We start from the raw sequence: 15,062 nt of genomic DNA on the forward strand, positions 1-15,062 counted from the left end.
TGCATATATATATATAATGGAAAACAGAATGATCAGTTAACTTCTTCATAGTTGCAAAGCCAGTGAGTTGTAGTACCAGGATTTGTGGGTCCTTGGGCAGTGGCTCTTCCCAACTTGGCTTTTAAAGAGCCAAAAAAGATCCAGCTCAATTCCTGGCTCTTACAGTCTTTGTTCTTTCTCCAGGAACCAGTCTGAATCCAGATGGTCTCCTTACATAAAGGATAATGACGGCATGCTAGAACTCTCACTCGACAAATACTGTCTCTCCCTACCTACTTTCACTGACATCTCAGCCAAACCCAAGGCAAGCTCTCAAAAAAAGGCGCAGAGGCTACCATTCTAGAGTTTTGGAGCCCCTAAGAGAGCAAGAATGCAAACAGACTTTGCAAATAGACAAAGCATAGTATTGCTTTAGATCGAAAATGTCTGTTTGCTCATCCTGACCCCGATTCCCTGAGCCTAGAGGAACAAACACAGCCTTTCCCCCCGGTAATCCCAAGGGGTCAGGTTCAGTCTGGTAAACAACACCGTTCTGGCGCCTTGCAGAACTGGCAGCAGCGGGGGCTGAGACGGTCAGCAACAAATTCGAAGGAAGGAGGCTGAAATGCACCTGTACACCTGCCTAGTGACCTGAAAAAGTCAGGTTGACAGCTCCAGAGAGCGAGTGGAGGAGGCGGGGCGCAATTCCCGCCTCCAGAGTGAGCAGAGTGAACTGGACACCTCTTCCATCTTTCCCCTCCTTCCGGGGATGCTGAGCCCCCGCGGGAAACGCAGAAAAGGACCATCGCCACTTTAAGTGACTCAGGAAGTGAAAGGAGGCCGCCTGACTGGGGGGAGGGGGGAGGCAAAGTGGAACCGGGGCGGCGCGGAGGCCCCGCGGCTCCGCGATCTCGTCGGGGGCAGCGGGAGGCCGAGCGGGCGGCGCGGCGCGGGGAAGCCGCGCCGGAAGTGCCCCAACCTCGGGAGGAAGCGCTGCTGCCGCCGAGCTGCTGAGCCGGCGGGAAGGCCCTTCGCTCCTCCGCCGGACGCGGGCTGCCAGGAGCAGGCAGCAGCGGCCCCGAGGCTGCGGGACACGGCGCGGCCAGTCCCCGGGACGGGCCCGGGCTGGGGTGGAGGCCGCGAGGAGGCCACTCTGAGGCTAGACGGCGAGATCGGTAGCCCCGAGACCCGGGCCGCGGCAGAGCCTCCACATGGCCTCCGGAGGGGGTGCGGCCTTCGAGGAGCTGCCGCACGACGGCACGTGTGATGAGTGCGAGCCGGACGAGGCTCCGGGGGCCGAGGAAGTGTGCCGAGAATGCGGCTTCTGCTACTGCCGCCACCACGCGGAGGCGCACGGGCAGAAGTTCCCCAGACACCATCTGGCCGAGTACGTTCACTGCGCTGCCCAGGCCTGGACCCCGGGAGCCCGCGGGGATGGGGCCGGGGAGGAAGCAGTCGAGGCCCCGGTGGAGAATGAGAAAGCCCTAGAAAGCGAGGCGGGGGAAGGGAGCGAGTCCGAGGAAGACAGTGAGCCCGAAGAAGAGAGCGAGACAGAGGAAGAGAGCGAGGATGAGAGCGAGGAAGACAGTGAGGAAGAAATGGAGGACGAGCAAGAGAGCGAAGCAGAGGAGGACAACCAGGAAGAAGGAGAATCCGAGGCCGAGGGAGAAACGGAGGCGGAAAGCGAATTTGACCCGGAAATAGAAATGGAAGCAGAGAGAGTGGCCAAGAGGAAGTGTCCGGACCATGGGCTTGATTTGAGTACCTATTGCCAGGAAGACAAGCAGCTCATCTGTGTGCTCTGCCCAGTCATTGGGGCTCACCATGGCCACCATCTCTCCACCCTCGATGAAGCCTTCGAGGAACTAAGAGTAAGTATTGGTCATTCGGAGCATAGGCCCAGAGGTCAGGACACATGGGTTTCAACTCAGGTGGCCTTCCTGTGGCCACATTCACATTCACCATATCCCTAAAAAGCTGGCCTGTTCAACTTGTTGGGACCAGGGCTTAATGGCCCCTTTTTGATTGAACTCGAGAATCAGATGAAAGTTTTGGACTCTGACCTGAGAAAAATTAATGTACACGCAAAGTCTAGGGTACAGTGTCTGGAAAATGACAAGCCTCTGGTCTTTGGATGCCATTCCTTGGGATTTTGACTCCATTTAAGCCAGTTCCCACAGCACACCATTGTTGAGACGAGTGCCTTGACTTAAAGTTCTTGATAAGGCAGTCATTTTGCCTGCTTGAAAACGTGGCAAACCATAGTTTAGCCAGAGAACGGAAGCATGTGGTTCCTCTATAGTGAAGAGACTCCCTAAGGTTAGGTTTTGATGATAACTTCATGTGTATTCCTGAGGTCCATTTTAGTTCTTCATCTTTGATACTTGTTTGGAAAAAAGAATGAGTGGGTGGAGGCAAAATTTGGCTGGGAGTGGGGGTTCCCCTGTCCTTTATCTTTTGCAGGAGGGCAGGGCCTTATTTATCTTGAACCGTGCTGGTCCCCTGGAACAGTGTATGGAAATATTATAAATATTAATAAATATTTGTTGGATGAATGAATTTGAAGATGATTTGCCTTTTATTTATACTGTGGATGCTTACAAATCAGTGAGAGAGACATCTGGAGTTAACCAGGCAGGAAAGTGAGTGATCAGTTCATTAAGTGATTAATTCATTAGCTTATTGTCATTGTGACATCTTTTGTTTCTCTAAGCAACCTTGCAATTGCTGCCACTGGGATGGGAAATAACTTTGATAACGAAATCTGCTATATTAGGATTTTTCCTCTTTTTTAAAATTGTAAAATGCACACTCAAAGTGTATAAAAACATGCACAGTCTAACAACTGTAAAGCAAATACTGATGTAAATTCCACCTAGATGAAGAAATAGATTATTAGTAGCACTATTGAAGCCTAATGCCCTTTTTATAATTTTCCAGTTATAGCCATCTCCCTTTCCCTTAGGTAGCCATTATCCTGATTTTTGTGGTGGTAATTTCCTTGCTCATCTTTATAGTTTTACCACATTTATGCATTTCTAAACTTATTTGAACTTGACACAGTTGATATTGCTATTGTACTGTTATCATGCATTCTTTTGGAATTTGCTTCATTTTTTCAACATTGTGTTTGTGAGATTCATCCAGTGGGTGACTGTTCATATTCACTGTTGTGTAGAATTCCATTTTATAAATGCCACAAGTTACCTGTTCTGTTTAGGAGGAATATCTGATTTCCAAATTCTGGAGATTCTGTTTATTGTAAATAGTGTTGGTGTGAGCATTCTTGTATATATCTCCTGCTGGACATCTACATACATTTAAATGGAATATCAGCCTTTTACTATGCATATCTTCAGTAATATTCGATGTTGCCAACTGTTTTCCAAAGTTGTACCAATTTGCATTCCCATGAAGGGTGTAAGAGAGTTCCTTTTTCTCAGTATCTTCACCAATACTTGTTATTACAGAATTTTTAACTTTTGTCGGTCATATGGATGGGTCATGGTTTCTTCTTGTGGTTTAAAGTTTAAAGCTACTTTGAATGTCATTTGTGTTTTTTCTTTTTTTTGCAAACTACTCATTCAGGTCTTTTGCTCATTTTTCATTTGGGTTATCTTTTTCTCATTAATTTACAGGAATTTGTACACACACCCACCCACCCACCCACACACACACACACATATATATAACTAACTTCTTTGTTTTATGGATTACAAAAATCTTCTACCCTCTTTTTCTTTTCATTTTTTAAAAAATTATGCCTTGAACAGAGAAGTTCTTCATTATAAGTTAATAAACTTTATCATTAACTTCCTTTATCATTAGTTCTTTTTGTGTCTTGTTCCACTTAGTATTGATTCTTTGGGCAGTGGAGGTGGGGACTCAACCTCACTTTTCACCCAGTACAGATAGCCAGTTGCTCTAGCATTTATTGAAAAGCCTTTCCTTTCTGTACTGATCCGCTGTGCCACCAGTCATCTATCAAATGCCCGCCCATATGTGTGCGGTGTGTTTCTTGGCACTTCTGTTTTGTACCATTGATCTGTCAGTATATTCCTGCATGAGCAACATGTTTTCTTAGTTACCGTAAGTTAGTAACATGTCTTAATATCTGGTAGAGCAAGTCTGTCCACTTGGTTCTTCTCAAAGAGTGTCTTAACCGGTCTTGGCCTTTTACATGTCTTAGAATCATATCACGAAGTTATATATTAAAAATAAAAAGAGTCTGCAAGACTTTTTTTTTAACATTGTATTGAAATTATAAACCAATACAAGGAGAATTAATGTCACTACAAAATGTAGTCATCTGATCCATTTTTTAAAGTCCTTTACATTGCCTCACAATAAAGTTTTATAATTTTTTTTCTAGGCGATCTTATACATTACTGGGAAGTTTATTCATGAGTACTTAACAGTTTTATAGTATTGTAACAAATGTTTTTAATTTTTTCCCTAATTGTATATAGGAATATGATTAACTTTTATATACTGATTTTCATTTAAACTTACTATTTTAATAATAAATCTGTAAATTTATTTTACACACATGATCATATTATTTTCAAGAGGGACAGTTTTTGTTTCTTTTCAGTCCTTAGGCTTGTTTTTGTTTCCTCCTTGCCCTGATGCTGTGGATAGGCCTGCCAATATAATGTTGAATAAAACTGATGGTAGGTATTTTTGCCTTGTTCTTAATTGAGGGATAATTCATAACATTTTACAAGTGTGGTGTAACTTTTTTCCCACAGATACATTGCATGAGATTAAGAAAATTCCCTTCTAGTCCAAGTTGAAGGGTTTTTCTTAGTACTGAATGGATATTGAATTTTATCAAATGCTTTTTCTGCATCTGTTGCATGTCATGTGATTTTACTCTTCTGCTGTGCTGATGTGATGAATTGCATTAAGTGATATGCTTAATAATTTGAAAATCAGTATTATATTCATATGTCTCAAAAACCTCTTTTTCACCTTTGGTAACTGCTTTTATTAGTTTTTTCACTTATTGTTCAAGTGTTTGTTTCTTTTTGCAGATATAGGTGTGTACATATATATAGTCTTATTTTCATCCCTTCATTATTATTATTATATTTTTCAATTAAAACAGTCTGCCATTTCTGGGGTAAATTCAATTTGATGAAGTATCCTTATGTTTTTGAATTTAACTTATTAATAATTTATGTAGGAGTTTTCATTTATATTTATGAGAGAAATTGGCTTGTAAATTTCCTTTCTTGTAATGTCCTCTTGAGATTTTGCTATCAAGGTTATGTTGGCTTCATAGTATGAGTCAGGATGTATTGCTTCTCATATATTTTCTTCCTGTTTTAATGCTCTGGAAGTGTTTGTATAAGATTGGAATATTTCTTCCTAGAATGATTGATAAAACTGACCAGGGAAGCCATTTGCATCTGAAATGAGAGAGAGAAAGAATTTATTTTGTTATTCTTTTATGGTATTTTTGACTATGGATTCAATTTATTTGATGGTTATATGCCTGTCTAGGTTGTCTATTTTCCTTTGATTCAATTTTGATAAGTTAGATTTTCCTAGAAGTTGGTCCATTTTGTTTAAATTTTCAAATATGCTAGCATAGATTTATGAATCATATCCTCTTGCTATCTTTTTTCATACTGTTGCTATCCTCTTTATTCCTTTAAGAACAATAAGCATGTTGATTTATAATCTGTCACTGATATTTCCAGTAGGTGAAGACTTTGTAGATCTCTCTCTGCTAACTATTGTTTTTGGTGGTGATTAGCAGGTTTCATTATTTCCCCCTGTGCTTGTTATATTTGAGTAAGTTTCCATTACCATTAAAAAATTTTTTGGGGGGATTTCCCAAGCCTTGGCATGAAGCTAGATTCTTCAAAAGAGGATTTGAGTTTGCTTCTGCTAAGACCTAAGTGTACAGCTTGTTTAGGACCCCTTTGTTGTTTTCCTCCTGTCACTCAGTTCTGTCCGACTCTGTGATCCCGTGGACTGCAGTATGCAAGGCTTCACTGCAGTCACTATCTGCAGTGATTTTGGTGCCCTAGAAAATAAAATCTATCACTGTTTCCCCATCTATCTGTCATGAAGTGATGGGACCAGATGCCATGATCTTCATTTTTTGAATGTTGAGTTTTAAACCAGTTTTTCACTCTCCTCTTTTGCCTTCATCAAGAGGCTCTTTAGTTCCTCTTCGCTTTCTGCCATAGGGTGATGTCTCTTGCATATCTGAGGTTATTGATATTTCTCCCGGCAATCTTGATTCCAACTTATGCTTCATCCAGCTTGGCATTTTGCATGATGTACTTTGCATGTAATTTAAATAAGCAGGGTGACAATATACAGCCTTGACGTACTCCTTTCCCAATTTGGAACCAATTCATTGTTCCATTTCTGGTTCTAACTGTTGCTTTTTGACCTGTATACAGGTTTTGCAGGAGGCAGGTCAGGTGGTTTGTTATTCCCATCTCTTTCAGAATTTTCCGCAGTTTGTTGTGATCCACATAATCAAAGGCTTTAGCATAGTCAATGAAACAGAAGTAGATGTTTTTCTGAAACTTTCTTGCTTTTTCTATGATCCAACGGATGTTGGCAATTTGATCTCTGGTTCCTATGCCTTTTCTAAAACCAGCTTGAACTCTGAAAGTTCTCAGTTCATGTACTCTTGAAGTGGCAGCCCCCTCCCCCCAACATCACTTTCTGCCTATAATCAAATGCACATCCCAGTTTCTTGTGATCAGTAAATGTACTCAGATCAGTAGAGCTGTTTCTTATATTCTGCTTATGTTAACAGTGGAGCAGTACTACTAAACCTTATTAGAATTTTTTCATCAGTTTTTTCTCTGATGACTTCAGTACCAGGGTCCTCTTGCCATATTATATTTTTTTGTTTTTGGTCATGATAGTTTTGAGGAGTGCCAGTCAGGTATTTGGTAGACTGTCCCTCAGTTTGGATTTCTCTGATGTTTTTTTCATGGTGAAACTTGATTCTGGAGCAATAGAAATTCTCTTTAATGTTTTGCTTTCTTTCACTTAGTAGTATGTCTTGGAAGTCACTCCATAGACCTCCCTATTTATTTATTTACTTACCTATTTCAGCTGAAAATACCCTAATGAGTGTCAGTCATTAATTATTTTTAGCTTTTTGGAAAAATCTTTTTTAATTGGCAGATAATCACTTTACAATATTGTGATGGTTTCTGCCATACGTCAACATGAATCAGCCATAGGTATACATATGTCCCTTCCCTTTTAAACCTCCTGGTATCTATAAAGATGGTATGATGGTTCTATACGCAGGGCAGGAAAGGAGACACAGACATTAAATTCTTAACTTATGGTATTGTTTTTCAACTCTAGAGCACCTATTTGGCTTTTTTTTTTGAAAGGTCCATTTCTCTCCATCTTTGGGGGTCTGATTCTTGATTATATGCCATATTTTCATGATTTTTCATCTCATGATTTTTCATTCAAAGTTAGACACTCTGTTTAAAAGAACTCTAGATACTAGAGTCATATTTTAACCCCTCACAAAGGGCATACCATTTGCTCCATAAGGCAGCTAGGATGAGGGGCTGATCATTTCTACCCAGTAAAAATTTGAACTTGGTCAGAGCCGATTGCAGCATTAATTAGCTTCATTTCATGACTGGTTTCATGTATTTTGAGGACAGTGTACATTTTTCCTATTGACAAGAGAGTAGGTCTCTTAAAATATTAAAAGTGTTTTGGCATGATAATGGCTAGAGAAGAGAATCTTTTTTATGCTGCATTTATTCTTTCACCAAATATTTACTGAGCGTCAGCCGAGGGCGAGAGCTTTCTAAGCGCTGGAAATATAGCAAGATGGAAAAAGTCTACTTCTGCTGGAGTATACATTGTATTGGAAGGAAATAGAACAAATGGGCACATAAGCATGTAGTAAGTGATATAAAGAAAAAATGAAACAACACTGTGGGTTTAGAGAGGGACAGAAGTGTCCTAGTTCTGCCACTGGCTTTTAGACCCTGGACAAGTTACTTAACAGTTGGCTGTGTTTTTATATCTCTAAAATGGGTATAAAGTTAAGAAATAGTGTTTTGTGAGAGTAAAATAATCTAGTTTGTGATAAAACTTTAACAATGCTTAACACATTGTAAGTGCTCTTTAAATGTTAGCTGTTGTCTTTGTTATTATTATAGGAGGAGTCTTGCTAAATGTATGAGTTTAGAGTTAAGAGGAATTTAAACAATATATGTTTTGAGATCTCAATGCCAGACTAGACCGTGAGTGGCTTATGCTGGCAGTAGAAGATCAAATTGTTGCCAAGGGCTAGAGTGAAGCAAACTTAAGAGTAGGCAGGCCAGAATGGTCAAAAAACCAGGGTGATGGTAGAGCAAGAGGGGATCTAGGCAAAGGCAACCTGAAGGCTATGCCAGAAGGACTAAGGCAAACACCCTGAAAGGATAAGTTTAACCCTTAATCTCTGAAATGACTTTTGAAGTCTTGCCTTTCCTCCTGTGCTGTATTTCCAGTTTGGCTCCAGAGGATTTGGTCTCCAAAGGATTCTGTGGGTCCAAACTTGTATTGAGCCTGTGCTCCAGCTTAATCATAGAAATATAGTTACACAGCCCTTATTATGACCTCTCATCTGGCTCAGAACCTCTCATCTCAGATATGCACGTTTCTCTTACTGTGACCATAGTTTCTAATTCTGAAAATAGGTCATGGAGTCTAACAAAGGAGCTTGATCTGGTTCATGGATATTTTCATATGAAAATTATGTTGCCATGGGAATTTGCATTCATAGCTATAGTTAATGAATTGTTTTGGTTGAACAATGTAAGTGCAATTACATATATTCAGAACTCTAGACCAGCAGGTTAAAAAATTATTTTGAACATAACTTACAGTAGGGGAAATATAGTTTACATTGTGATCTAGTTTACACACACATACACATTTAACTAACACAAATGGAACACTGTTAACCTTACTGCATATGATATATTCTGCTCTGTTTCTCTTCTTTTCTGTCCAAAAAAAAAAAAAAATTCTGGATTCTCCCAATAAATTGATTTCATTGCACATTAGTGGGTCAAGTTCTATGGTTTGAAATGCACTTGTCTAGTTCATTCTAAGATCACCCGAAGGAAAGGTGGAGTCATAAAATGCCAAAGGGGGAAGTGATTGACAGAATCCAGCAAGTACTTACAAGCATCTGTGGGGTTTTTAATGTTGCTTTGCTATGGACAGATCCAAAGGTTTTGAAGCCACTCCCTTTGTCCTTGGACATGTCTTTAAGATGGATGGACATTAGGAGGGAAGAATGTTTGGTTAAGTGGCAGTGGGAACAACTGCAGGGGGTAGCCCGGGTGGGGACACTGGTAGCAGGTGGTTGGGGGGATTTGGGCGCACGCTCAGAACAGCTGTGACTGGCGGGGCTGGAGGTGGGGGCATGCCGCTGCTGCGTCTCCTGAAGGCCAGTAGCTCTTCCTGTGTAGTCAGCTCCTAAGAAGCAGCTCTGGGAGGGAGGCGAAAGGTTGAATTTCTGCTGTGATGTCCCTATTTATAGTTCTATTCCTGACTGAATGGATTTGGGGTATCTTCTAATAAAACCATAAAACATTGGCTATACAGTCCTTCACTCAGTGTCATTTATTTGTATGTGTGTGCTCAAGTTGTGTCCGACTCTTTGCAACCCCATGAACTGTGGCCTGCCAGGCTCCTCTGTCCATGGCATTTCCAGGCAAGAATACTGGAGTGGGTTGCCATTTCCTCCTCCAGGGATCTTCCTGACCCAGGGGATCGAACCAACGTTTCTTGCATCTTCTGCATTGGCAGGTGGATTCTTTACCACTGCACCACCTGGGAAGCCCCATTTATTTGTATAGAAGAAGACACAAGAAGACGAAAGCTAAGACTAAGGTGAAAGGGGATTCAGCCCTCACGGTGGGTGGAACTTCATTAGAGAGAGCCTAGAGAGCTTCTGTAGGGTTAAGTGCAGGGGAAAAGCCATCACATTCTGTTAAGGGTATGACTCTTCCCCCAATCTTTATTATTAAAATGACACTTATAGTCTAGGAATTAAGAAAAAAGGTAGAGGTGACCTTGGGGTACTGGAAGGACAGCAAGAAGGCCATTCTGGAATGAAAGATGAATAGGAAGTAGCTTGACAGGACGGTGTGTTCCTCACCTTGTTGCCGCATTCTGGAACCACCTGTGGAGTGGGGTTCTCCAGAAAGTACCTGTGACTGGCCTCACCCCAGCCTAAAATCAGAATCTTCGGGAATGGTCAGGTATTTTGTAGAATGTCTTTCTCTTGAGATTTGTCATCTCTTCATCTCATGGTTAGACTGGAGTTACTGGTTTGTAGAAGGAAGACCGTGGAATTAAGGGTACATACTGTCAAGGGGACTCTTGTGAGAAAAGATCCAGACTTCCCTCGCATTCTCTCCCAGGAAGTGCCCTCTTTTTCTCTGCCCCAACCTTTCAATCAGGATAGAGTGGATTAATAGACATACTGTGCTATCAGACGATTGCTTTTCAGGGTCAGTTTGCTAATGCAGTAGGTGTGTAATTCTTAAGCCACTCTGGGGATAAAGGACTATGTGCCTGTGGTGTCACCTTTTCTTGACATAGCCCACAAACGGACGTTGCCCTGTCTATCCACTGATAACATCCACCTTTTCTCTTCCCATGCATCTCACCCACGATTGAGAAGCTAGAGACCTGTTGGTGTCGGTGTGTCTTCTGCTTGAAGTTACAGTTCAGTCTGGGATACCTGGCTCAGCTTCACGCTCTTGTTTCTGTTGTGTGTTTTAATATCCAGAGCCAGAGGCTAAACCCGTCATGTGGCAGGAAGGAACACAGATGCTCATGACCTCTCGGAAGGGGAGGCAGCACAAAGAAGGGGTGAAACAAATACTCTAGTCCAGATATGTGGGGTAGAGATGAGAATCTTGATGTGTGTGTGTGTCTGTGACTATGCTAGGGATCAAGCCAATGGGTGTGTGTGTGACTATGCTAGGGATCAAGCCAACATGATATCAGGATTAAAAAAATCAATATTGATGCCCTTTACAGATCTCAGAAATTAATGAAGAATGAAAAAAATAAAACCAAGCAAGCAACAGCTTCCAGTTACACTGCGTTAAATCCATAATTTATGGCAAATAACCATATGGGCAGTGACTCTGATGTGCATTGTGTTATGCTAAATTGTTCCTGTTGAACATGTATTTATAAATTAAACTCAGGTCAGATATATTTAGCTAGTTTTTGATCAGATAGAGTAATCTGCTTTTAACTTCAATAGAATATTAGAGAAAATATATCCAGACTATAACATATAGTTAGCTTAATTGTCAAAACCTGGTGTTTTTAAGCTGGTTTTATTTGTGTGAGTTTTGGAGCACTTAGGGTGAGCCATGTGACAGATACTGAGAAAAAGAAAGGTTCCTGACATCGGAAAGCTCATACTCTCTTTCACATGCCTATTTGTGTGTAAATATTAGAAAAGAGGTACAAATTGGATGTCACGGGGGCAGAGGAGCCCGACAGACCACAGTCCATGTCGCAAAAATCGGACACAACTGAAACAGCATGCACGCATGGGGGCTCAGAGGAAAGAGAAGTTAATTTCAGCTGGAGACGTAATCAGCAATGCTTTCTTAGAGAAAGCGGTATTTGAGGTGGGTATTTGATGGGTGCGCTTTTACTGGGTAGATACCACTCAAGTGCTGGGCAGTTGACCTCTGTGTTCCCATAGCAACAGGCTGTGCACAGTATATTATATCAGTATTATTTCTTCCCAACATGCCTGTGTCCTGTGTTACCAATTCTTCTAGGGTTAGGACTGTATGTCATCTTTCTCTCCTTCCGCCTAGCACAGTGCCTGCTGGAGAGTAGATGTACATGATATGTTCTGTATATGTATGATATGAAGTATAATCTCTAATAATCACAGGGCATCAAAGAGACTTGCATAGGGATTTGCCACATCAATGTTTACATTAAGTTCAACCTCATCTAAAATGGTGAAGTAATGTGGAAAACTCCAAAATAATGGCAGCTCAAACAAGACGGATGTTTTCTCTCTTGTATATAAGGCTGTCTGAAGCTGGTATGGAGGAATCATGAAGTTACTAGGCATCTAGGCTGTTTCTACCTCTAGGGTTTAGTCCTTGTCATGGACCAAGATGACTACTGGAGGTCCAGTCAATACATCTGAATTCCAGGATGGCAGGCACAGGAACAAAAGAGAACCCTTTATTTTAAGAGAACCTTCCAGAAGTTGCACACATTGCTGTTTATATTTCAGTGGTCAGAGTTCAGCCCCATGGCATTATCTAGTTGCAAGAGAGGGTGCTAGGAAACAGTCTTTTTTTTCAGGCCAAGGTGTGTCCAGCTAAAACTGGAGTATCTTACTAAGGAGAAATGGCAGGATGAATATGAAGGACCAAGCTGTCTTGCCTTAATTGGCATTACCCTCCATGGGTTTGAATCCTGGCTCAGCTGCTTGTTACCTCTGTCATGCTGGAGAATTCATCCTCTCTCTCTCAATCTTGGTTTCATCATTTGTAACATGGCCATAATAATTACTTCTCCTTTTAGGGCTGTAGTGAAAACAAATAATACACGGAAAGATCTTAGCACAGTGCCTGGAATATTATAATCCCTCAGCCATTAGTGACTCTTCCTACACCTACGGAGCCACTATTCTGAGCTCAATTCCAGACCAGTGAGTCTGACAGAAGTAGAAGTTCGGACACCAAGTTTCTTTGGGTGGAAACTGGTCAGCCCCCTCTCCTTCTGCCTGCTCTGTTCTGGTGGGTAGAAAGGCTGGTGAAAAACCTGTCTTCAGAGAAGAGGCTCCTGTATATTTCAGTGTCCTGCTGGGGCCTTATGCACTAGCTAACCAAAACACAGCTGGTATGTCTAATTTTAGGTTCACAAGTCTTGCTGGTTGTCCTCTTTAAATTCTGTTTTACATTCTGAACTGTGGGAAATTTTTATAGAAGCAGAGAGGAGGCAGGGGCAATACACCGTTTTCTTTCTGCTTAGAAAATAGCCTCCGTTTTCTTTCCAGTAGGAAATGGGGATAAGTCGGGGAAAGCCATTATAGGCACCCCCATTGTCCTCCCCTCCACCCTTTGGGTCTGTGTGAACCCTGGTGGGGTATAACTTGTGGTGAATGATAGACTCTGACTTCATGTGTGTGAGGAATGGAAGTCATATATATCCTTTTATATTTTAACCTTTAAATTTCACTCTGTTGCCTGTGTGGAGAAGGGACTGTACGGTAGGTGAGGGGAGCGGTATTGCTTCTTGGACCTCAAACAAGCAGGGAGTAGTCGAGATGGTAAAGTGAAGTCGCTCAGTTGTGTCCGACTCTTTGCGACCCCATGGATTGTAGCCTACCAAGCTCCTCTGTCCATGGGATTTTCCAGGCAATAGTACTGGAGTGGATTGCCATTTCCTTCTCCAGAGGATCTTCCCGACCCAGGGATCGAACCCAGGTCTCCCGCATTGTAGACAGACGCTTTACCGCCTGAGCCACCAGGGAAGACTAAAAGAGTAATTGAACTTGGCCTAGGTTTTAGAGTTCGGTCTGAAAAGATTTGGTGATAGGTTTTCTCAGACCCAAAAAATGATTTGGGGTCTGAGCAACTGTGTAAAGGTGGTTACCTAACATAGGAATGGATTTGGAGTTGGAAAATCGAGTCATGTGAAGAACTTGGAAGAGAATTTTTGGACATGGTGTGGTGATACTAAATTCGGTTTAATTTAATTTTGTCAGGACTTTGCTTTATGGTTGGATTCCTTAGGAGGACTTCTTATACCGTCTATCTCTCAATCCTTTTCCATTGTTTCTCCCCAAAAAAACTTTTTGTGAAAATGATAGAAAGTTAGATTGATTTTTTTTTTCTTTTTCTTTTTGAAAGCATGGTACCAATGCAAGGCCACTGGGATAGAAAAGAAAAAAACGACAACAACAAACAGGCAGCCAATATTCTTTTGCAACCCAGCATCTTCTGATTCTTTGTAATACAGAATTTAGTATTTAGGAGCCAGTTTAAGATACTAAGTGATCTTTACATTTCTAGTGACACATGACTTTTCTTTTGGTCCCCAGGTGGTAATAGGCTTTAGACTAGACTGACTCCTCTGAAAGTATAGAGACTGGTTGTCAACAAACACTTCCTGTTCTGATGACCCCTTTACCTGCCATATTCCACCTTTTTTCTACCTCTTGCCCATTTTTCGAAGAATGTTTACATTAGAATGAACTATATTACTTCTGTGTTTTGGATGGACATGTATTTATGAGGTATTCTGAATCCCTTTGAGGAAAGACATGCCACCTTTCTTGGTGTTCAAATACAAAAACCCTTAGAGGTAAAAAACTCTCTGAGTTGCTGCTAAAGGTGGCAACTTCAGATGTCTACAGGGAACAGCAAGGTAATATAAATGAGAAGCCATCCAGGGTAACTGCGACGTACTGAAGGGAGCTTGCCTCGCCTGAAGTGGGTAGTTGCTACTCAGCTTCGGCCAGTTGCTGCTGTGTGGAAAGGGAACCCAGTACAGTCAGACCTTTCAGATTTTCAGAAGAAGCTAGCAATCTTTATGATGTCATATCTCCTTGTTTTTAAGTGTTGGCGATTAATTTTAAATTGCTAGCATGCTAGTGTGGGACAACACTCTAAAAACAAAACAAAAGTTGTGTCAGCTGTGACCTGTGAATTTGTAGGTTCTGATTTGGCCCCTTTTCCTCATTTACAAGTTGAGAAACAGAAACTCTGAGATATAAAATGACTTTTCCAAGCTCACATAGCAGTTAGTAGGAATGAAGCCTGATTCTCCCTTCTCTTTATGCAGTGCCCTTTACACTCGGAAAATTAGACTTTGGGGGATCTTTGAGGAATGCGCCAGTCCCTTTTCATAGAATAGTGCATGTACTTTCCAAACCTTGTGTATAGTTTGGGGATTTCAAACTCCCTGAAATCAATATACGAATCCTAGGTGGAGAATCTTCTCTTATACCTTTGGTTCATGTTTGCTGCAAAGGGAACAGTGCCCTGATATTTATACTTAGGCAAATTCAAAGA

The 15,062-nt window shown here is 41.5% G+C and overlaps 1 protein-coding gene across 3 annotated transcripts in view; it reads left to right on the forward strand.

The window, feature by feature from the left end:
• Positions 1-846: 846 nt before the first annotated feature.
• TRIM44 (tripartite motif containing 44) overlaps positions 847-15,062 on the forward strand; it is a 116,177-nt gene continuing 101,961 nt past the window's right edge. For all 3 annotated transcript variants that reach the window (XM_060400057.1, XM_027979631.2, XM_042233358.2), the window contains exon 1: positions 847-1,850. In XM_060400057.1, the coding sequence (XP_060256040.1) occupies positions 1,191-1,850 (660 nt within the window). In that variant the 5' untranslated portion in view covers positions 847-1,190. The remainder of the gene's footprint in view (positions 1,851-15,062) is intronic.

Source organism: Ovis aries, chromosome 15, assembly GCF_016772045.2.
Source record: "Ovis aries strain OAR_USU_Benz2616 breed Rambouillet chromosome 15, ARS-UI_Ramb_v3.0, whole genome shotgun sequence".
In the NCBI taxonomy this organism is placed as follows: Eukaryota; Metazoa; Chordata; class Mammalia; order Artiodactyla; family Bovidae; genus Ovis; species Ovis aries.